The sequence below is a fragment of the Pleurodeles waltl genome, chromosome 1_1 (genome assembly GCF_031143425.1).
Source record: "Pleurodeles waltl isolate 20211129_DDA chromosome 1_1, aPleWal1.hap1.20221129, whole genome shotgun sequence".
In the NCBI taxonomy this organism is placed as follows: domain Eukaryota; kingdom Metazoa; phylum Chordata; class Amphibia; order Caudata; family Salamandridae; genus Pleurodeles; species Pleurodeles waltl.
Window position 1 is genome coordinate 864,617,799 of NC_090436.1, and position 25,529 is coordinate 864,643,327.

General features: G+C 42.2%; 1 protein-coding gene across 1 annotated transcript in view; it reads left to right on the top strand.

Moving 5' to 3' along the window:
* SLC28A3 (solute carrier family 28 member 3) overlaps nt 1-25,529 on the top strand; it is a 281,213-nt gene that overhangs the window by 183,647 nt on the left and 72,037 nt on the right. Inside the window, exons 8-9 of the mRNA XM_069229756.1 lie at nt 5,374-5,451; nt 23,329-23,409. Of these exons, the coding sequence (XP_069085857.1) occupies nt 5,374-5,451; nt 23,329-23,409 (159 nt within the window). The remainder of the gene's footprint in view (nt 1-5,373; nt 5,452-23,328; nt 23,410-25,529) is intronic.

Genomic DNA, 25,529 nt, shown 5'->3' on the forward strand with positions numbered 1-25,529 from the left:
TCAGTTTGAAGGCTGTCCAGAATAATAAAATAATACGTTTTGAACAGAACTTTACCCAAGACACCTGCAAGTCCAAGACTCGAATCAGAGCAATGTTGACTCAGCCTTTCCTCCATATGAGGTTAATCAACTAGTACCACTGAGTAATAATGACACTTTTTTAAGATACTCCAATTGTTTAAGTGTGCGGTGTTCACTATATAGCCACTGTTCGTCGTATTATATGTAATTGATAAAAAATGCACCCAAAGCCCGAGCACCTGGTTGTAAACATGCATAACAATTCATGCCCCAAAAACAGTACAGGCAGGGTCACTACATGTCAATAGGTGACACACTGTAGGACAGGAAGAAATAGTGAGAATAGAGTACAAAGATCCTACTTCTCAGTGACAGAGTTGTAACCAGCACCGTGATCAGCTGTCACTGTGAGAGGAGATTCCCGATGATGAAGCATGCCACCTCTGGTGGGTGAGGGAAATCGTCCTTAAAAAGGAATATCCCCTTTCAGCTAGGTTGTCTTCTCTAAGACCCAGGTGTTTTTGTGTGTGTTAGTTTGAGAATTATTGCAGGCCCAGGGCCATTTTTACAAGGCCCGTGGCACAGGGTGATGCAACAAGTGCCTTGCTGTGCTGCCCTGAGCCACCAGGAAAGGGCAGAAATACACCCTTTCTACAAGATAAGGCACATTTCTGTCCACTCCCCCTGCACTGGAGCACACATTGCTGCTGTGCGCCAATGCAGGCATCCTTGCACCATGGTGAAAGGGTGCCTGCGTTGTGGGGATAATTGTTTTTGTGCAGGAAGGGGCATCTTCCTGCACAAAAACAATCACAGGAGGTGTTTTCCTCTTTCTTTTTTAAAATTGTATTTATTATTAAAAAATGCAACAGAACATCTTATATAGTCAATTAACATATCAGTTTATATATAATTAATCCCAATAGTTTATGTTTTGCCTATTTCATACCCTTAATATTGCCATCTACTAAACCCATACTTAACACTTGCTATTTCTCTGTGTGAGTACCAGTTGCCACTAATATCCCCATTGCCCCCTTAGTCCCAGTTCGTCCAAATTTTCCTAACCCACTTAATAGCACCTACTTTTTTTTGCATATAAATACTCATGACTTTCTACCCTATCCATCTTATTATACCACTGAGCGACTGTTGGTACAACCGCCGACTTCCAATTTGCTAGAAGAAGAGATTTTGCCACTAGAATAGCTATGAAGCTAAACTGGTTTTGCTCAGTGGAAATTCCGTTTGCTCTGGAAGTAATACCAAAAAGAAGCTCTGGATCAGGATGGATCAGGAACCACTTCTTGCCCCACCCACTTCCTAATTTCTCTATAAATATTGATCCACAATCCTGACAATCTAGGATGAGTGAATATCATATGACACCAATCCCCTATTTCCCTCCAACACCGGAAACATGTTGCTTCTGCACCACCATACATCTGCTTAATTCTATCAGGGGTATAACAAATCATACATTTACAAAAAATGCCATTCTCTTCAAATTAGCTGCTAGAATGGCTTTACCGCTATACTGATTACAATAGCTCCATTGAGGTAGAGATATTTATGGCCTGAACTAGCTGCTATTTTACTCAAATGGATCGAGATTAGCCATGGGCCTAAGCTCTGGAGTAGAACTGGATACCAGTTCCCCACTCCTGATAAACGAGAAACCCGCTGGATAACTGGAGCAAAGATGCTTTATTTAGGAATAACAAAAAAAGTATGGGGCTTACCAATACATGCTCCTGTCTTAAAGTTGCCCATGAGATAAATTGGTTATTGCAAAAAAAGTCTTTAAGCCTGACGCAACCTGCTGCTGCCCACCGATTTATCAGGGAACGACCAAGATTTAACCCCAACCTTGCACAATCATCGAGCCTTATTTGTGGGTGCAATCTAGGGAGTTTGTATTCTTGCCAAATTAAATTAAAGTGGTCTGTCACAACTATAGGGGTCTTCTATCGAGTTCTCTTTGGTAATCTAGGGATCTGTAAAAAGAAGGCGGGTCTGTCTCCATGATTTTTAACATATTGTTCAAATAGTAATTATCCGCACTAAAGGTCACTTGGAGGCAAATATCTGCCAGTTCAAAAGAGCGGCTATATTTAAACATGGGAGCGTCAGACCACCTTCTTCCTGTGTTAACAGGAGAGTTGTTAACTTTACCCATGGTTTCTTCCTTGCCAAATAAAGGTACACATTTCTGCATTGATGGCATAAAAAATCCAGAAATCCATTTTAGTTTTAATATCCATCACAAGAAAATGATTCTAGGCACAAAGAACAGTACTTTTGACTTTGAATTGATTAAACCTAAAGACAGAGCTTAAGTACACAAAGATGACTTATTCATACGAAGGCTAAAGAATGGAAGGAAAAGAGTATGGGCATTATAGAATGCTACTTTTCAGGTGGGTGTGCACAAGTGATCAGACAAAAAGCATCACTGTTGAAAATTAGGTTACTGGTTGAGGGGAGTGAACCATTACTCAAAGCAGCAACCACAATTTCTGTCGGGGTGAAGTCACACGTAAACCCAAAATTGACTTGTGCTTGCCTGTGATACCTCTGGTAGCTTGGCACAAGCAGTCAGGCTTAACTTAGAGGCAATGTGTAAAGTATATTTGGAGCACTTCAAACAATAATAAAGCAAAAACACAACACAAGAAAAAGTCCAAAACCAATTTAGAAAACGTTAATAAATAATTTGAGATCAAAATGACAAACATCCAATCAGTTCAAGTGGCGATACACAGTTTTAAAGACTTAAGTAAACATAGTGCCTAGAAACAAAATGAAGCAGCTGTGAACAAAGTTGCAAGTTCAGGCTGACTGCGATGGAGCACAGGCCAAGTACATGGACCAAGTTAGGTCTGCTGAACAAAGTACCTTAAATCCTGGTTGCAGAGTGTTGCGAGATCCAGTGTTGATGGTGTGCCACACAGTGGTGGTTCTGAGAAGCCGCGGGCTGAGGTGTGGAGTCCTGCGTTGTCATCGAGGAGGATGTCAACAGGGGCTTGTGAGTCAAGTACAGCATCAAGGTTGCTTCATGCAGCATCAGTTCCGAAGAAGCTGGGGGCTGCGATGTGAAGTTCTGCGTCATCATCAAGGATTCTGTCGACAAGCGGCTTGCAATTCAAAACTCTGCACTGAGGATGCATCACAAAGCGGTGGCTCAGTGGAGACTGCAAGCTGCAATGTGAGGTGTAGCGGTGGGGATGTATCACGCCACCATGGTCCAGACGCAGAGCGGGCAGGAGATGGGTCACCCTGCATTGTTTCTGCACACAGGACCACAGCTGATTTGGCAAAGTATGTTCAAGCCCACTTCCAAGGTTCAAGGACTGGGATGGCACCACTTGGGGGAGGCAAGACTCACAGCAGACAGTGTCCAGGTGCTGGGTTCAAGGTGGTTTGAGCCTTTTCTATCCCTGAGGCTCTGATCAGGCAGTCAAGTAACCCTTGACTTCACTCTGGTGAGTCTGGGTTCAAGATGCAGGTCCTTGTCACTCAAGTAGTAGGGCAGCAGAGCAGCAGTGGAGCAGTATAGCAGTCCCTCTTGCAGAGCTGGACCGCAAGCCATCAGAGCCTTTCACAGGTTAGAGAAGTTACTGGAGATTTCTACCAACCAGAGGTGTTTGGAATTGTGTTCCTCTCTGCCTGGCCCCAGATTGTCTGGGGACACAAAAGACTACTGTCAAAATCCTTTCTGAGTGTGCTGGATAAGCCTTTGTGAAGCACAAGTGTGGTAGGTGACAGCTAGTCCTCCTCATCAAGTCAGAGCTAGCCCATCCTGCCAACAACTATTCCCCCTCTGTCCGACTGCCTGGGAGCAATACACAAAGACCAACTGTCAGCTATATCTAGGCATGTTACCCAAAATACAGACTGCAGGCACCAAATGGTTGGGAAAACAAAATGGCAACTTTCGAAAAGTGGTATTTTCAGAACTGTGACTCAAAATAAGCCTCTACAATTAAAATGGGCTTTAAATTAAGATTCTTTGGACACCAACCTTGAGATTCCTACCTGTTCCCAATTGACAATTAACCCTTTTTTTAAATGTTGTAAGTTAACCCAAAGTCATCCTAAGAGAGAGACAGGCCTTGCAATAGTGAAAAACGAATTTATAAGTGTTTTTCCTTAACAGGGCTTGAAAAAGTTAAAAGTTTAGTGTAAAAAGTGTTAAAGTGTCTTTAAAAGAACTTTTCAAATACACTGCACCATGCCCTATGGGCTGTTTAGATCTACCCTAGGGGGACTACTATGTATTAAAAAGGAAGAGTTAGGCCTGGCAAAGGTTTGTTTTCACAGGTCAAAATGGCACTTCAAAACTGCCCATACAGGCTGCAGGTCTGAAACGTGTTTAAAGCTTATTCAAGTGGGTGGCACAATCAGTGATGCAAACACACTAGTGGCATTGAATTTGCAGGCTCAGGGTACATGAAGTTCTATTTTACTAGGGATTTTCATGTAAATTAAATGTGCCAATGGGGTGTAAGCCAATTTTACCATGTTTAGAGGAGATAACACAAGACCTTTAACACTAGTTAGCAGTGGTAAAGTGTGCAAAGTCCTAAGGCCAACAAAAACGAGATCAGTAAAAGTAGAGGAATAAGGCAAAATGTTTAAGGGAAGGCCACCCTGAGGTTGACAGGCCTAGCAGTCACTCACAGTAAAAGAGACCCAGAGACGTTTGTGGTAATTAAGGTTCAAAAAGGGCATGTGATGACCTATCATCCCTTAACCTCATGAATTTGTTTTATTGAAGACATTGTGCTTAAGTGGTTCACTAAGTTTACAATAGAACTTCTAAAGCATTTGCAACATCATTATCTATGGGATCATGTCACAAGCAAGGAAGGAAATGAAGGGCTAGAATCATTACAGCTCAGAGGCAACAAATATCATATCAATACATGCAAAATTTACAAATGTGTGTACATGGTAACGCTCATAACACAACTAATGGAAAGGTAGTAATTTTTAAACATACTCTGACTGCAACAACAATTGCTTCTGTCAGCGTTGTCAGAGAATGTGGTTGAATGTTTATCTGTGAGCAGGCGGCCCTAGAGGAGAAGAGTTGCCTTGTCTTAACGTAGCACTTTCGAAGTTTGTCTCTATTTGCTCTGACCATGTGAAGACTTTTCTTGGATTAATTTTCCTCCAAATAGGGAACGTAGGGTGCTGGTGTCTTTTGGAAACATCTGTTTTGCCTCGCAAACAGCATATTTTTTATAGAGAGGAATCTTGTGTTTAACACTTTGCCAGAATCATTGGTAGACCTCTTTTCTAGAAAAACTTGAAACTCAAATTATATTTCTTCTGTTTTTTCATCAGACATTTCTGGAGTATTCTGACACAGGTGCCAAGTTTGTGTTTGGTGACAAATATATGGATCACTTTTTTGCCTTCAAGGTAAGGTCCACACAAAATGTTATTGATTGCAGTTATCAGCGTGCAATGTTTTGTTTCAAGTTCAAAGGTGAAATCATATGTATTGAAGATCTTTTTATTTTCTTAGAAGTAGAAGCCTGGAATATCAATACAATGAAAAAACTAGTAGATTTTGTGATAAACCTTGAGAATGTATTGATGTGGGTGATCTTCGATTCAGTAATGTAGAAACTGCAAATTCACAGTAAATATTTATGGATCGGCATTTATAGATAGCTTCATTAGCAGCTAGTTGTCTAACCTATGATATTTTCTACTTAAATATATATAACAAGAATTGTGGACTACTGAAACTAATCTGTGCATCACCAATTTTTAAACTTAATTTGCTTCAGGGGCAATAAAACTTTACTTAGTAAAGCACAGAGACGCTTTACTGATCTTGAGGGTCATGTGACAACTCTATGAAAAAGAGAAAATGAATATCACGAATGCCCACCCTTTTCAAAACAGTTGAGTTTTAAGATCCATTCAAACATTAAAATGATCAAACTCAGTCCTCAATGTTATGTGGGGTGTATTCTACAATTAAGAACCAAATACAGAATACACCAAATACATGGTAGGTCATTTAAAGACGATGGTCACCAGGATGAACAGACACAGTGAGCACACAATGCACTTCTACTGTAATTACAAGTGGTGAAAGAATGGAGAAACATTTCACAGCCTCTGTGCTTTGCAAGCTAACAACTTTTTAAGTCATCTACAACTGGTTGTGGTCTTGGTTCTCAAACTGAGTACCACAAGCCTTGATCCCACAAAAAGCAGAAACTGACTATTGTGACTTTGAAGTCAGGGCAATTATAAGTAGAAATACGTACAAATCAATAAGTACTGAAATCAGGATATTCATACAAGTACAATCAGAGCCTAGATTTAGAAGTCACTTAATGGTACCAAGAGGTTGTGTGACACATAAATGCCGTACACAAGGAGGGCTTTAATGAAACTTGCATCCAAAAGGACAGAAATTCACTACAGATGACACATTGGAGATGGGTTCATGCACATACATGGTTTAACAAGAAAGTACTTCCATACACGTAATGGGCAGTGGTGTAACAAAGGCCCCTGCGGTGTGGTGGGGGGGCTGGCCTGAGCTCCAGGGAGCCCCTCAGCACAATACTTTGGCCTGAGAGGTCCTGAATGAGTCCAGAATGGGGGCCGTCCATGTACTGTGCAAGGGGGGCCTCCTCAAGTTTTGTTACGCCACTGGTTATGGGGAGTTGCTTTTTACGTAATGTTTGCTTATCAGTGTACATCTGAAATGAATATGTCCGAGACAGATCCCAAAAGAAAGTATCCGCTTGAAAATAAGCATTAGGGCCAGGAGATTATAATGGCATTATTTAGAACATTATGCATACATTATGCTTCCTCTGACAATGTGTTTGATGTTTGCAAGGCTCTTTAGAACAATGGAATGCTGAGCGTGTCATAGAAGACAACAGAATTCCTCAGGGCACATGGCTTTCTGTTACTCTATCCTTAATTTAGAACATTCCACCCTCAGTGGGTGGAATATTTGCATAGCATTTCAGCCCTTCTGCCTCGGGATGCCATGTTGTAATATTGATAAAAATAAAGTTTAAAAAAGACATTCAGTACGAAAACCAAGGATAGTGACATGAGACTAGAAAGGACAACTATAGCCCAACAACAGTCAGAGTATAAAAACCAGTGCCATTGGTTTAGGGTTACACTCTCAAATGTCTGTGCCCTGTACAATCAAGAGCTCTATGCCCAGTCTATGGTCTGCAGGCTGGTGCAAAGGCTAATCCCCTGCTATACGACAATGGGCTCCTCAGACACCGTCCTTAAGCAAGGCTCATTCAAGGGAAATGTGTTCTGAATGTGTCATTCAGAGTGGCAGTGGGGGGGGGGGGGTACATAAGATCATACTACCCATGTGTTTGGATTTGTCTTTTGACTGCAGTTATATGAGAGGGCAATTTCCAAACTTCTTTACTTCATCCTTTCACCAAGACTCCACATAAAGGGCCATATTTATACTCCGTTTGCGCCAAAATTGCGTCGTTTTTTTTGACGCAATTTCGACGCAAAACTAACGCCAACTAACGCCCTATTTATACTATGGCGTTAGAGGCGAATAGCGCCAAAGTTCCCGGAATGTGCGTCATTTTTTAGCGTGAACCCCTTCCTTGCGTTAATGATATGCAAGGGAGGCGTTCCCGTCTAAAAAATGACTCCCAGGCCTTTACGTGGTATTTATACTCCCGGGCAAAAGAGACGCCCGGGAGTTGGCGTGGCTAAAAACGGCGCATTTGCGCCACTTTTTAACGCCTGCTCAGGGCAGGCGTTAAGGGGCCTGTGGGCTCAAAATGAGCCCACAGGTGCCCTCCCATGCCCCCAGGGACCCCCCCTGCCACCCTTGCCCACCCCAGGAGGACCCCCAAGGATGGAGGGACCCACCCCAGGGACATTCAGGTAAGTTCAGGTAAGTTTTATTTTTTATTTTTTATATTTTATTTTGGTGGCATAGGGGGGCCTTATTTGTGCCCCCCTACATGCCACTATGCCCAATGACCATGCCCAGGGGACAGAAGTCCCCTGGGCATGGCCATTGGGCAAGGGGGCATGACTCCTATCTTTCCAATGATAGGAGTCATGTTGATGGGGGATGGGCGTCGTTAAAAAATGGCGCAAGTCGGGTTAAGACGATTTTTTCGACGTAACCTGACTTGCCCCATTTTAAGACGCCCATGCGCCATTTTCCCCCTACGCCGGCGCTGTCTGGTCTACGTGGTTTCTTCCCACGCAAACCAGGCAGCGCCGGTCTGATTGCGCCGTCTAACGCCATTCCATAAATACGGCGCCCGCATGGCGCTTCAGAATGGCGTTAGACGGCGCAAAACTTTTTGACGCTAAACTGCGTTAGCGCAGTTTAGCGTCAAAAAGTATAAATATGGGCCAAAATCTTCCATCAGAGTTCGTTAAATGTGGGAAAGAGCATACCAGCAGAAACAGTAATGCCTGCTTAGGTGCCATGATCCAGAAAAAGAAGAAAACAAAAATCCACACATTTTCCTAACTGTATGTGATTGTATGCAGGGGAATCTATATAGTGAGGATAAAACGGGCCTAAATGGGGGTTCTCAGGAGATATACTTGCACCATTAACTTGATTGTGGCAATGTCCATGTTAGCAGCCTATCTCTGGCCAGGGTCAGATGGGGACAGAAAATAGTCCCAGGCACTAAAATAAAAGTGCCCCTCGTTAGAGAATTGGATGGGATAAAAAAAGTGGCCTATGTTTAGAAAATTGGGTAATTTTGAACTTGTAAAGACACACTGTATAAGTGTTTGGCAAGGTGTGGAAGACTGCATGGATTTCATCTTGCTACAGGCAATGCTTGTTTTATTACCAGGGTAATGAACAGTAAAAACTTGCCCAGCAGACCTCAGACCAGCCTGTGGGGCATTGCCTGATTTCTCTTGGGGCCAGTCTGACTCTCTGGCAATGTTAAAATGTTAACTTTGGAGTCCGCTGATGGTAACACCAAAACTTTCTGACCTACCATACACGTATACACATATGGACAAATGTGTGGTGTGAAGCGGTCATGGGGCAGTGTGTTTGGCTCTTATGAAACACCAAATTAAAAATAAATAAATACATGAAGTGTTGTTTCAGAATGAAATGTAGAAGTGAAAACTAGTCTGACCACTTCCAGTTCATGAGAAACGTGTGCTTATCAAAGTGGTCTGCTGATCATGCTACAAACAGGTTTATACGGGCACGCCTGTGGCCAGCAGCGTAAGAACAAAAGTCAGCTTCCAAAGTATTAGGTATAAATGCTCACCCTCTCTTTATGCAAAATCAGGAAGACAGGTCCACCTTCTCAGGGAGGTATCCAAACTCTCAGGAAAGGACAGACACTGGAAAAACAGATTTGGGCCCTCATTACAAGACTGTCATGTGGCGGTCCTTTCACCGTGGAGCAGACGGTAAAGACTGCCACATTAAGAGTTGTGATGCTTGGCAGATGCCAAGCCTCCACAACCCCGCCTGGCCCGCCAGTGCAGTCGCACTGCCGTGGCCGGTGGTGAGCACCTCCAAACCCTGTGGCAGGCCTTAGCCTGCCGTCCAGATTACAAGGTTGCACACCACAAGGCTTTCCATGGCGGTCACCCCACCACGAAAACCCTGGTGGTCACGCACCCGCCACACACATACACCCATGTCCCCACACAATCCCCCCACTCATCCACACACTCAAAGCCGCCACCCCTTCACGCTTGCATGCATTGACATACACACACATGCAGCGCACGCATTCTTCCACACAGACACCCCCACTCACTCGCATTTATCCACACAGACACCCCCATACACGCACACATACACGGACACACAGATTCACATTCACTCGCAAACATGCACGCATTCAGTCCCCCCCTCTGCAACTACACACGCACGCACCCAAACACACAGACCTCTTTCCCTCTTTTTGGATGCCCACTTACCTTCTTAGTCGAGGTGGACTTCTGGGAGGGGAAGGGTCCTGGCGGTCTTCCCTCACCACCACCACCACCATGCCAGCTGGACTTTGCCAAGCCATATTACGGCTTGTAATACGGCAGGCAGAGTCCTGCTGGCGTGGCGGTGCTGGCGAGGAAACCGCCTCTGTAGCGCCAACCACCAGCCCAACTGCTGCCCGCTTTCTGCCTTACTAATGGCGGAAAGCAGCCAGCACTCATAATATGGCAGTCTGCTGACCGCCAGCACTGGCAGTCATCCGGCGCATTGGGCTTTGGTGGTCAGTGAAATTGACCACTAAAATTCCAAATGAGAGCCCTGGTCTGGCATTGGGCCCATGTCTTTGCTTAAGTATAAACAACAGCCTCTCTTGACCCTGGGGTGGAGGAGGCAGCCATGGCTATGTGGAGACCTGTGGCGGATTTAAAGTCCACACCAAACCCAGACATGGCAGGCGGGAAGCAGAGGCCTCATGATGCTTTCTTACTTAGCACATATTTGGAATATGATAGGCTGGTGGTTTTGCGTTGGCAAAACAGATTGCCCAAAATTCAACCCATCAAAGCCTTTGTGATATTCTGCATTCATTGAACCTAGCCAAACTGTTTTCTGGTTTGGGCACAAAACTTTAAGACAGGTGCAGCTTGCTGAACGTTTCTGTAACAGCAGGTGAAAAATATCATTCCACTTCCTGCCAGTAAGTAATCAGTGGAAACAATATGTCACTCTGGATGTTAGTCTCTGGGAGAGATTGTCTCAGATAGTAAACATCATTCCTTTGCGTTCAGCGAGCTAAGTGTTTAGGTTAAACAAAGTGCTGACTGGAGAGAATAGTGAATATGTGCCTTTCATCACTGATTGAGTGAGTAGTTGCACATTACAAGTACAAGCAGGATAGCAAACAATGTAACCCATTCATGAAATTGAACAATTACTCTCTTCAATGAGATCTATTTTATTGACTTCTATGCAATTAATTGCGGAGCTGGGCCTGTCAGCATTCAGACTTGTAACGTGTGTTAGCATGTCAGACCTTAATAAGTAAACTTACTGGGGGGGATAAATAGGTTGATGAACCTTTTGACCAACACTTGAGATGTTCCCACCATATAAGTCCTGTACCATCACACATCAAAAATCAATTGTCAACTATTAACATCCTTTATCAACAGTAATCAATAGCATTAGTAATCAATAGGAGTCAGTAATTGACGCACAGTGACCTTTCACTCATGAATAACCACACCTTTCAGTAAAAGTTAGAATATTTATTTCCCTATATTACCAATGCTAATGTCACGTAAGTTAATCTCAAAATCATGTGATAAACATACGGAAACAACACTGGCTGTCCGAAGCGCCTAAAGAAACGCAATCTAATCAAGGCTTGAGCTACAACACATTCTTATATTATGGTGCAAATTAATAGCAAGAATATCTGCGCAAATTATATCACGTACATTTAGTTTCAGCAAAGGAGAGATCTCAATTGTTATTTCATATAGCAGGTTTCATTAGTGAACTTCTCAGCTAACATTGGATTAGCATCAGCATGTTGGCCTACATGCAAAACAATTTAGTCAACACAAATTTGGAAAACATTTAACTATGGCTCTATCAAAATATTGCGGTTGGTACCTAGAAAGAAAAGCAAATAGACATGACAAAAGTTTTACTGTCTAATACCTAATCGTCAGTTGGATCAGCAAGCAGAGTCAGTCTTCGTCCTCAGGACATAAGTTTGATCAGCAAAGCGTCAGGCAAAGTTCCAAAAAGGCAAAATCTTTAAGCATTAAAATTAAGCAAAGTCTCTTGTCAAGACGCTCAAAATATACTGGCCTCACGGCAGCTAGGAAAATGCTCAGAATGGGAAAGTGGTGGTCTTTCCTTCATGAAGTCCTGTTAAGTTAGATTTCCTAAAACTACTTCCCTATTCCCTATTGGTCCAGGGATTCGACGTTTACACTTTATCCAATAATATTAAAACATCCAATTTTACTGTTCCGTTAGCACAAGGTTCACATGTCGACGATTGGTCCCCTTAGCAATGTCCTCATAATCCGGCTCATCAGGTAACAATACTGTTGCAGCTTATACTCCAGTCAGTGTGGTTATTGTTCTCTCCTGAGAAAGTCAGTCTTAAACATGTTACATTTATACTGTTGCATGCAACAGGAACAACATCTTCTCGTAAGCAGTTCTCATGAGAAAACTTTCAGCTATGAACACATTATGACAGCACAGTGAAAAATCACAGTTTAATTCTTTTAGGCAGACATTATTTTAGACGCTTTTAAGAAATGCAGTTTGACATGAGGCTCTGCTACTAGGCCAAGACCTCCGCTAAGTCAAGGCTTTCAAATAATAAAGCTAATACGTAATGCACAACCCTAAATATGACATAGTACTACGTTATTAAAACATGTGAGGCTTTAATAAGTACACTACGTAAACACTAGCGGCCACTCTTTGTGGTTACACTTTCAAATGCATGCATTATTTTCCCTACGTTATTACATTTTCTATGCAATTCAATACTCAGGATACCTGAATATTCATTAATATTTCTTGTTAAAACTCCTGCGCTAGCACGTGCAGGTTGCACACGGTGCTGATGTATTAATTTACTAAGATTCTCTCACTCCACAGTTTAATGAGCTGTCTTGTCTGTATAACATAGACAGGTGGACAGCAGCAGTTTGCATTCAGCAGCAAACATAAGAACGAAAACAGCAAAATGACCTTCTTGGCTGAGTAAAAATCAAGTTTGTGCGACTTGAAGCCTTAGGATATTATTGCCAGTGTATGTGAAAATATTGATCGCACTGGAGTGCTAACAAGTATACAAGGTGTTCAATTACTATGCAGGGAAAGCCACATCGAAACACAACCTTCTGTAAACAGTACATCATCCACTGCCAGATCAAGCCAAAATGTGCCAAACAAAAACAAAATGTTGCACGTATTGTTGAGCGCATTTATTAAATATAGTCTGCATGAACAGAAACAAAAACTTGATAACAAGGTAGTTAAAAGCTCTGACTTCTGCCCTAATAAAACAGTTAAACACAAAGCAGCCAGTCACACCTTGAAAAAACACTGTGCTTCTTAGCTCATTGGCTGTGGCAGCGGAGCCTTGCGCGGAGCGGAGAGAGGCCGGAGCTTGGAGTTCAGACTGGGATTTGCGGATCTACACAGACCTGTGCGGTATCCACACCCAGGCCCTGGGGAGTCTGTGGTGTTCATGGTGTCCCCAGTGGAGAGTGCTTCAAGCTTTCATGGTGCTCCTTGAGGTAAGCAAGCATCTGAGTCATTAAGATCTTCTAAAGAATGCCAAACTCAGACTCAAAATGACAAGGCAAAAAACTTCATTCGATGGGCCCCCAGCATCCCGTGCTCTCCCGGACTTAGACTAAACAAAACAATTAAATTAAATAATGTCTGCCCCCCCCATGTAGCTGAAGGGTTGAAGGAGAGTGAGATGGGGTGGATTGGAAAAGAGGATCCAGTAGCTACATTTGGAGGTGGTAGTCCCCTTCTCAGGGACGCAAAAGGTCAATAGAAATCTCAGGGTGGAGACGCGCGTTCCGATATCTCCCTGGTATAGATAGGATTGAATCAAAAGAGATCAGGCATATTGCCTTTGTTCTTGGCACCCAGGACAACCCAAGAGAGGCCACTAAAGTTCAGTTTGGCCATTCAGAGACATTTAGAAAGATTGAGGTGCATGCAAATGTATTGTCACAATGGGGCATTTCATTTACTAAACCGTTTCCTCTAAAGTACCCCTGGATCTTGGTTAAAACCTGTCTCAGCTTGCCTCATAAGAGTTCAGTTTTTCGCTGTTCAAAAGGCGCAGAAGACAGAAGGCTGGCGGAGGAGCAACTAAGGGTCATAAATTATCTCTCCAGTAACAAAAGGGAATTCCGAATGGAAAAACACCTGTACTGAATACCTGGTTCCCAAAGAATTTGGGTTTCTTATAACTATCTGCCCAGTCATCTAACAACACTGCTGTTTCGCTCCTGGAACATTTGAGGCTTAAGGACATTGTCAGCCAATGATGACTCACTCCAGAACATCAGGAAGAAGGACATAATCTGTTTTCAGGAAACTTGTCAGTTAGCCCCAACAGCGTGGCTGGACAACTTAAATTCTTTGCACCAGCTGAACCATCCACCAAGGGAGGTCACTCCTCAGGTGGGGTTTCAATCTTACTTCAGAACAACTCTGCCAACAAACATAGTGGTTTTGCCCAATGGCCTTGGAGCTTATATAATTATAAAACTAGTGTCACCTATCAAACAAAATCCTAGGGGCTTGCTACATATCATCATATGGTTATGTATATCAACCCAAAGCAACCAAAGGAAAAAACTGCTGGGGTGGAAGTGGCAAATACCATAAGAGAGACATATCTAGAGACTATGTGGGTACTTGCTGGTGACTTCAACATGTTTCTTCTTGATTCTGGTGGGCCATCAATCTGGGTCTAAGAGGATGACGTTGCCTGGTCCATTCCCGAAATTAAATCAGGTACAATCAAGAATGATGTCGCAGGGAAGAAGTTCCCCACTCTTCTTAATCAACTAGGTCTGAGGACATTAAGTGGTAGAAGTTCTCTTGATATTCTTCCAGCCTGTACGTTCACCCCGCTAAATAATTCATCATTAATAGGTTATGTTTGAGTTTAGGTCCAGCACTTTAACCAAGTGAGTGGCTTTGAGGTGATCCTTGACCTGATCAGTGATCATGCTATCTTCGTTTGTTCCCTTTTGATGCGAATGCCTAGATGGCCCTTGGTAAGGTAGTTGGTGCTCAAGATGATGTGAGCTCACTGTGCAGAATGAAGTGGAGCACCGACATACCAATTGAAAATGTCGAAGTACTAAAGAAATTCCTCATGGCAGACCCTACAGGTCGGGTTGCTTCTTCATCACAGTGGCATACTCTGACTACAGCATTGTTAAAACAATTCTCTCTATCTACTAAAGCATTATGGGGCATATTTATAAGCCCCTCTCAATACCATGCACCACATTAACACCATTTGTTTTACGCTAATGTTGCCCAAAGAGGCAAAGATCCTCGCGCCATATTTACAAAGTGGCGCAATGCATGCATTGCACCACTTTCTAACCCTTGTGCTACATTATACCTGCACCAGGCATAATGTATGCAAAGGGGGTGTTCCCCATTGGGGAGGGGTGCTAAATATGGTGCAAGGAAATTTAACAGATTTCCTTGCGTCATTTTTTATGCACTTTAAATGCCTGCTCAGAGCAGGCGTTAAAGGGGAGCTTCCATTACTTATAATGGGCCCCTATGTACTCTGCAGGAGTAGCACCAATATTTTGGCACTACTCCTGCGGAGTACATCAATAGCATCAATACAAATGATGCTTTTGCCCCCTACCCTGGACCATGGTGCACGTATCTTAGATATGTCACACACATGGTGGCAGTAGAGGGCGCTAAGAGGCGCAAGGAAAGTGCTGCTTTAGTGCAGATATGCCCCCATGTTCACCCAAGGCATGCCCGCTCTAGCATTCATCCACATAATTAAGAATGCACAAGCAGAAGTTGAACAATCGCCTGAGAAGGAGCTAGACTATTAATAACTCAAGTGCACTTATTGATGAGATAAGAAAAATAAGAAGACATACAAAGCAAAGTTATGGATGCTGACAAAACAGAAAGAAGAAAAACAGTGGGCGGAGCTGTATTAGGTTTCAAGGAAATTTTGGAGACTGGTCCAGCAGAGGTCAAGTGGGATCTGTCTGAAAGGGCATCCCTCTATATCAGCAGTTACCTGGGAGAATGTTGTCTCTAACCTACAAGGTACAAACAGAGGCAACAAGTGGGAGGAGAGCTCGGACCATGTTTATACTCTGTTTGCACCGAATTTGCATAATTTTTTTACGCAAATTCGGCACAAACAACTCCATATTTATATTTTGACGCTAGACACGTTTATCATAAAATATTGGATTTTGCACTATTTTTTGGATGCGTGAACCTACCTTGCGTCAATGAGATGCAAGGTAGGCGTTCCCATCTAAAAAATTGTGCTATCCCCATAGCCCCATATTTATCCCCCGTGCAAAAATGGGTGGGAGGAGTGGCTAAATAATGGTGCAAAGCTTGCTTTGCACCATTATTTAATGACTGGGTCAGACTAGGGGACCTGTGGACCCATTTCCATGCTTAAACGCCATGGAATGGGTCCACAGGTATCCACCCTAAGCCCCAGAAACACTCCAACCCACACCAGAGGGACACCAGAGGATGAGGACCCCATCCCGGGTAAGTATAGGTAAGTATTTTTTATTTTATTTTAAAGTGCCATTAGGGGCTCTAACAAGGGGCCCCTGCATGGCCCTGGGTGCAATGGCCATGCCCAGGGGACACTGGTCCCCTGTGCTGGCCATTGGGGTGGTGGGCATGACTGTTGTCTTTTATAAGACAGGAGTCATCTCTTATTGATGGTTGTGCATCAGGAAATGACACAAGGTTGGTTTGAGGCACTTTTTTTACCTCTAACCAGCCTAGCATCATTTTTTTACGCTCAACCTCCATCTCCTCTCCCACCACCCCTACCAGGGTAGCGTCATATTAGTTGACGCTAGCCCAAGCTTAGCTCCGGCTTGTGCCATTACATTAATTTGGCGCCCGGCTGGCGTTCAGGAATGGCGCAAGCCGGTGCTAAACCTTTTGGTGCAAAACTGCATCAGTTTTGCACAAAAAGTTTAAATATGTGCCCTGGTCTCTGGGCACGGAGCCTAACGTAGATGAGTGGACTAAAGGGGAGAGTAAGTGGAATAAAAAGAATAATTTGCAATTAGTTATAGCTTCTCTACGACCAGCAGGAGCCACTGGTCCCAATGGGCTTATAGCCAAAATATTCAAAGTGGCACAAGAAGCTTGGATGCATCTTTTATGTCAATTATACAAGAAATGTTCAATCACAAACGAGATTCCAAATAGCTGGAGTGGATCAAAATTATCCCCAATACTCAAAAAAGGTTCATGTGATCAGTCAGCTAATTTTAGATTAATAGCCCTTCTTGACATAGATGGGAAATGCTAAGCAAAAGCCCTCAATTTAGAGCTTGAAGAATGGGCCTGAATAAATGCACTAATACCGATCACACAATTTGGGTTCAGACAGGGGATAATTTGATGATCCTTTTTTCTTTGATTGGGGCAGCAAATAAAAAGCAAGGCCAACATTATATGCCAGCTTTATTGGCTATATTACCGCTTTTGATAAAGTGGATAGATTAAGGCTCTGGCGAAAGCTTCATAATTTGGGTATCCTGTCTTTGTTTATGCGAGCCATCATTTGCTTGTATGTTAAAACTTGGATGAGAGTTGAGGTCTCCGCGAATAGAATGATGCAAAAGATCTGGACCAATCAAGAGTTGAAATAGGGGTGCATATTGGCTCCATTATCATTTAATCTTTATTTGGCCAACCTAAATAATGTTCTTCCTAGAGTGAATGCCTTCCCACCTATGTTTGCGGGCTGTCATCTGCAGTGTCTGCAATATGCAGATGATACTATCGATCATACTGCAGTTGGCATGCAAAGGTTGTTGAATGCCTTGTCTCACTATTGCAATGAAAATAAGATCTCCATCAATGCCTCAAAGACAAAAATGATGGTCTTTGGGTGAAAGAAAGCAAAAAAAAATAAGATTACTTTGGATCAGGCCAATATTGAGCAGGTATCTAGCGTCAAATACCTGGGCGTTACTTAAATCAACGTGGCTCACAGCATGCACACCTTGAAGCTATTAAGGGAATGGCGGCAGCCATGATCACCAGTTTCAATAAATTGTTGAAACAAATGTTAGGGCCAGATCTGATGGCAATTTGTTGAGTAATTGACTCTAAGCTCATCCCAACATTGTCATATAGTTGGGTGATTTTTAAAGATAGCCTTCGTCCCTGGCTAGATAAGGCCCAGTTCCACTGTTATAGAAGTTTGTTACAGTTCCCGGATAAAACCCTGTCTTCACAAATTTGACTGGAATTTAATCTAAATAAGTAAGCAATCATGGGGAAAAATAGATTTTTAAACTATTGTATCACACTTAAGGCAGTTTCTCCTGCTCATTAAGGGGCCTGATTTGGTCGAGCAAGCAGAATAGTCAGTTGGCATGGAATGCGTATGCCAAAAAATCTAACCATGCCAAGGGTGTTGATGAAATTACTGAACCTTCACCAAGATTATGTGCCAAGTTGCTTATGAAAAATGCAAGACTTGGCTACAAAGGCCCACACTGATCTATGTATTTCCTTCTATCAGTGTAATGAAACAACCTCTTATTTATCTTCTCATCTGAATCTGGGCTTGAAAAATGACCTTATCAGGTTAAGATGCAGAATCATACCCCTAAAGGTCTACAAATATGGCCATCTGACTAGTTCTGAGGCCAGAACATTGTAAGCTATGCAAGCATAAACTATAATCATTGTCGCATATAGTATGTATATGCAAAGATTTGTGTGGTTAGAGACGTTATTGGTTGATTCCTGTATTTTGTACTTTAGTTATCAGGAACTGTCAAAATGCAGTTGCTGCATGCTCAAGTGAGACACATCTGCAGCTAACTCCAAGAATTTTGAATTCGAATTCCTTGTCACTTTTAAATCTCTAATTTTCAGAGTTCTTCTAAAAAGATATATAGCACATTTTTACATTTTTGTACTTTAATAATATTTAGCTTGTGTTATGAACTGCCAGCTGCCAGAATATAGTGGGAAAGACCAGCACAATGCACTTTACGCCTCACATTGCAATGAGTGGCAAGCCCTCTCCTCTTATATTGAATTAAATTAAGAAGTAATACCTATGTCTCAGTATAAGAATGCAGCTTGGGTTTATTATATTGAAACTGTTTTATAGATCAAGGTGTCGTAGCATAAAAAGGAAATTGGTATGATATCTTTGGCCAGCATGTTGCAAGCCATGCTTTTAAGGAATGAAGTATGAATTCATCCTGGTTGCTTGATATTTTGATACCGTTTTTATATTAAGTCTCTCCAAGGTGTGATATAAGAAAGGCGCTTGCGTGATACTTCTACCTAGCACAATGCACCCTGGGTTTATTATGCAGCTTTGTATTATGTACTATTTTACGGAGGACATATCTACCTAGGCAAAGGTTCTGTATGTTCCAGAAATCTTTACAAACAAAGCTGAAGTTTACCTCACTCCCTTTGCACATTGTACTATTGTTTTGTGCATTTCTATAAGAACAATGTATACAATAGGGCAATGTTTGCCGAAGTGTTTACCAATCTATTTATCTGGCGTTTATTTTTAAAAATTGTTATGGTTTTAATTAACTAAACAATAAAATGTTTACCTTACCATTGCCTACTGTGCTACTGATAATTATTTTCAAACAATGTTTCTATTTAATGTGACTTTTGATTTGTCTTGTGGGAAACTGATAGACCTAGGGAGACAAAGCTGCCTAATTCATGCTTCCTGCTCCATTTGCCCCCACACAGAGAAATAAAATCCATACATGCATGTTCAGCTGTTCCCTGAACCGTCGTCTGCACATTTCCTCACACATCTTCATACGCATATATGTACATTTTAACAAAACCTTTGAATGACAGTGTCAAAAAAAGCTCCGCTATTTTCACCAATTGCCAAAAGCATACTTAGTAGCAGAGGCTGAGATTTTCTGGTGGAATTTCCGTCCAGCAGGATGGCGGATGTATATCCACAGCCACGCAGTCTGAGCTCGTTACAGTAGGCGTAGCAGTTACTCCTTCAAAGTGGCTTTCCCATTCCTGGCACTTCTTGTGTGGACACACTTATATGACATTTCACCTGAGTCTGGGTAGGACGGTGGGATTTGAGATATTTAATATAGATATTGAGAAGTACACCTCAAACAGGTGGTATAGTGTCAGGGCCCACATATCTTGTGTCTCTAACATGCTTGGGTAAGAGGGGATTCCCAGTATGTTATGGGCAGATACTAAACTCACTTTTTCGTGGAAGTTGTCTAGCCTTCCCAATGCAAGAGGTGGAGGTGGGAGGGATCTTTCACAGTTCTAATTCAGCCTAGTATGTTGCTGATCTGCAGCTCTAGATAGGGGTATGAACTGCCACCATCTTTGCAGGAGTTAATACTGCAGCTTAGCAGAACTGATGATGTTTCTAACAGAGGGACTTTTTGCCATTGGCCCGCTGTTAATAGAAAAAAAAAACTTTTCTGCAACAGCGAAAGTAGCTGAGATTCAAGTCCCTTTAGGGAAGATTAAACTTTCTTCCTTGTGAGGTTGATAAATCAATGACACCTAAGCAGAAGAATAGTGAGATAATTCGGAGGCCATTTAGTTTGTAATGTGTGTTACAAAAATAGTTAATATTCATAAGACATTTTTCCTAATAAACCTTCAACACTAAACTGGATTCAAGGGGCTTGCAAAATTGATAATGCTTCCCTGAAGTTCCACTTGTTTCCTTCTTCTGTGCACACACACCCTTAGAAACGTGTCACTTGCTGGGAATTAGATTGGTTAGCGATGGGTTGGGAGACCATAGTCTTGGTGTGAGCTGTGAGTGGGCGTCCACAAAGCCAGAGCAACCTGACCCCGAAATGTAACGTGGTTTGTGTGTGGGATCTCTGTCTTGTCCATGGTAACTGCTCTCGGGCAGGCTCAGCCTGCAGACCTTTCCTTGACAGAAATGCCTGTTGTTCTTGGTCAGCAACTAACCAAAATAATAACAACAATAAAGACCCTAAAAGTTCCAAGGCAATTTAGATAAACATATAGACAGTTACTGAGTAATATACCACAAAAATAAAGCAAATCTAATGTAGAGGTTAAAAGGAATTGCAAAACAATAAGTATTCAATGCAAAACAACATGAAACAAAAATCTGTTATCAATTGAAAGTGGTAGGCTGGGATAGGCTGAGGCCTAGGCAAGTCTTGAGGACTACAACTGAGAGACGGCAAATGGGTAAAGGTTGGTGGTAAAGGTTGGTTGGTTGGTTGGTTGGGATGTCTGAAGGTTGGAAATCCTCAGCAGCACATGACTGGAAGTTGTAACTATGGAGCACTGCACAAGGTCAGATAAGTCAGTTGAATGATCCTCATTTAGCCTTGAACTTCGTGGCAAAGCGCTTTGAATAGGAAAACCTAACAACTTTAAGTCATCAAGTTTGAGTGTTTTTCGATGAAGCTTGGGTCCAGAAAGTCTAGTAGAACTAGTTTGTTGGTGGAAAAATTCTCTCATCTTCAGCTGTGGTTCCTCAGACCCCTGACCCCTGCTTCAGTGGCAGGGCCTGCTCACAGCTCCAGTAAAAGTACAGATCACAAAGTACAATTATAGTAGTCTTTAGGATTGTAGTGGAGCAGCAACATCTTTGTTTGTTCACTGAGCTTTAGACAACTACAGGGAAAAGCATAAAAAATGAAATGAGAGTCTGTCACTGGTCCACTGGTTTTCTTCCAGGCAGGCCTTAGCTCCCTCTATTCACACTCTCCTGGCACAATTCCACAGGATCCTGCGGAATTCACTGGCAGGACTCTAACTTTGACAAACCTGTGGGTCAGCAAAACACGAGTGTGTCTAGTTCTTTGAATAACCTCCTTGAAGCAGAGATAAAGGCAAAGCCAACTCTCTTAACAATCCTTTGACAATTAAGAAGGGACTCAAAGGCACAACTTGCAGGAAAGGCATCTTTTTTCATAAGTTCAATTCTGGTCTCCCAGAGAGTAGGTCAAGCAGAGCATTTTAAAGATTAAAAAAACATTTGATGACGATCCTTCAGCAAGTAGGACTGCAAATCCAGGGTTATCGCCTGCCTCCATATGTTTTAAGCTCTGTTGCCTAGTTTTTGTTGTAATGAACTGCTTTCAGGTAGAACAGAATCTCACATTCCCTCTCACCACAGAAACCATCATGGTGGAACCATCGGTGCACTGAGAAGAGCTTTCCCCACATCTCAGCTCCATCCTCAACTGCCCCAGTTATTCCAAGCAAGCATTAAAAGAAATCTCTATTTTCAAGATCTCGAGTTTGGCTCCAGATGTCTGTCCCTGTCCTCCAAGCTCCAGGTGTGATGACATATTTGGCCTGGCACAAAATCACCATCACAATCCTCAACTTGTATATGTCTCTTTGATCTGCACGCTTATGGTTCTTGCTGGAGTGGTGTGTGAGAATTCCAGCCAAAGAGAGGGACTTTGGTTTTCAGCCTTAGTTTAGAACATTTGTTATACAGCCTGGGAGTGTAGTGACCCTAGTAGTCAGTCCTGTGGCTGCATGTTTTGCAGCCTAAAGTGGTTTAAGAAAGACACAGACACATGTTATGCTTTATATATAAATGTATTGCTGACAGTGATTTTTCATGAGTAGTGCACTGCTTTATCGATAATAATAATTGCAGTGAAACAGGGTTATAGATGTCAGTGATGGAAAGATGTCTTTTTCAACTTTTGAGTCTAATCTTTTAATGTGGTAGGAGTGAAAAGGCCAAGAGGCTTCTCTTACTGAAAGTGCCACACTCCCAAATGGTAATGTGCTTTATGGTATGGAAGGAGGGTACTGTGATTTTTGGGGGTCATGACCCCTTACGGGTCAAACGTGATTTCAGCATGTCACCAAGGTATTTCCACATACATTATGTATATATGCAGAGTTTTTAGTAGTGTATGTGCTAAAGAAAAAGTACAGACTGGCCAGTCATTTATAGAGTGCTTTTACTGTGCACCGGAGAATGATGATTACTAGCCTATACCCGGTCCCCTGAGTAGACCTTGGACTGTTCTGCTTCACAAACCCAAAACAGTCAAGCACTACAATGAGGTTCTTGTTACACAGTGATGTGGTAATTGTGGACCTATTACTTGTGCATGACTCACATTCCTTACAACAGTCAATATATTAAGTAACATAACTAGGAGATAATCATAAACTTTAACTGTGCTCTTTCGCTTCAAAGTTCACATTGGATGATACAAGTAAATACATATTCCTGCTAATCAGAATAAACATGTATTCATGAATGTGAAAAGTTTCAATTGAATTCTGAAATTTGTTGGAGGAGATACACCTGGAAAAAATTGCATGTGTTCCACTGCATCTGTCATCTATAAAAGGGGAATGATTAGTCTTAGAAATCCAATACATTTTAGTGAGGGCTTTTAGAAGGAAACAATAATACTATTTAAAATAATACAATTCCCCTGATCTCTAACAGCAATACGAAAACTGCTGTCATTATAGGGGTTGATAACATTTTTATTGACACAAACATAAGTTCATTATCATTCATTGTGTTTGCTTTCAAGGTCTTGCCAATCGTAGTATTCTTCAGTACTGTGATGTCTATGATGTACTACACTGGATTTATGCAGTGGCTCATTAAAAAGGTAAGACTCTAATTCAGTTTCAACATAAAAACATGGTTTTGATGTTTGCCTTACAGTTGCTATTAGCTTATTGCACCTCTCATCACCCATCCTTAATAAAGTGAAGAATAGTTATTAGACAAGGTAAACAAGGTACATCACTAAAAGAGAAAAGATTCATAATACAGTGTTTGTCAAATAAATGTATGTGAGATACATGCTTTCCTTGGACAGGAAGATTCCCTATTGTAAAGTAATCTCTCAACATCCAAGTCACAAAGTTAATCATATATCTAAGTAAAACTTAGATGTGCAAAACTCATATTTGTGACTGTAAAGCCATGTTTGATATTCACATTTCTTCAAGCATAATATTAGATCAGTTCAGTGTAATACTGAGGGGCTTATTTTCAAGTCCCTTGCGATGCCGGTGCGTCACTTTTCATATGGAGAAAAGTGACGCACCGGCCATGCAAGGGTCTTGTAAATAAGGCTCTAAGGAGCATCTTTATACTCCATTTGCGCCAGATTTGCGTAATTTTTTTTAACGCAAATTCTGCACAAACCTAACGCCATATTTATACTTTGGCGCTAGACCCATCTAGGGCCAAATTTATGGAGTGAGAGTCATTTTTTTTACCGTGGAAACCTACCTTGCGTTAATGAAATGCAAGGTAGGCGTTCCCGGGCAAAAAATGACTCAAAGGCATTTGTGCCTTATTTATACTCCTGTGCAAAAATGACCCACGGGAGAGGGAGGGCCTTAAAAAATTACTCTAAACCGGTCTAGAGTCATTTTTTAACACCTGGGTCAGGGCAGGCGTTAAGGGACCTGTGGGCTCATTTCCATGGTCTCCGACCATGAAAGCAGTCCACAGGTGCCCTTCCCTGCCCCCAGGGACACCACCTGCCACCCTCACCCACCCCTGGAGGACACCCATGGATGGGGGGGACCCATCTACGGTAAGTAGAGGTAAGTAGAGGTAAGTATTTTTTTTTTACGTAGAAGTGGCATGGGGGGGCCTAACTTGGGCCCCCCTACATGCCACTGTGCCCAATGGCCATGCCCAGGGGAAGTACAGGGGGCAGAAGTCCCCTGGGCAAGGCCATTGGCCAGGGGGGCATGACTTCTGTCTTTCCTAAGACAGGAGTAATTTCCGTGGGGGTTGTGCGTCAAAAAAAGACACTAGTCAGGTTAGAGTCAATATTTTGGACTCTAACCTGACTTGCACCATTCTTTGATGCACAACCCCCAGTCTTCCCTACGCCTCTGCTGCCCGGTTAGAGTCATTTATTTTGACGCTAACCAGGCCGCAGTGCCGGCTACCGTTATTTCATAAATATGATGCCCGGCTGGCGCGTTGGAATGGCGGTAGCCGGCGATATACTTTTTGACGCAAATCTGCGCTCGTGCAGATATGCATCAAAAAGTATAAATATGGGCCTAAGTGTGAGCTAATCTGCTTTGAAAGGGTGGTTACGAGTTTACAGGGCAAGGTTGTCTAATTAGGAGAATATCCACACATTTCTTAATTTGTGGGTATTCACATACTCTTGGCAGGCACATTTAAGCTATGAGTACTGCTAAGTCAAAGTCAAAGCCGCAGGTGTGCAAGGTAAATGTGGAATTCTCTGTGCCCCCTTTGGGGACTTCCCACGCTTTCTAAACAGTCATGTAGATTGTGGATGTATGGAATGCACCACTCAGACACTGGCAATGGAACCACCGTTCCTGTTCTTTCGCAGCCTGTCAGGAAACACAAGTTTTTGACATGAAACTTGAAAACGCACAAAAGAATAAAACCGTTGTCAGCTGTTGCAACATATAAAATAGTTTCTGTTGCTCCACACATAACAACTTACTCAACAGAGTTGACCCCATCAATGTTTGCTTTTGACAAGTCGAAACAGCAAATACAAGAGTAAATGATTTATGATAAAAACAGGATAGCACTTAGTTAATTTGGCTAATTATTAAAAACTGGACAAGAAATAATGATCAAAATCCTAGTAAGATAAAGTCAGAAATGTGTATTGTAGACTTATTCCTATGCTTTGAGTTATTTTCTGATTTTAACAGTATTCACAAAGGATCCCAGAAGTACTACTTGAAATAAACGGCAGTTCTTTATTTCCAGAAA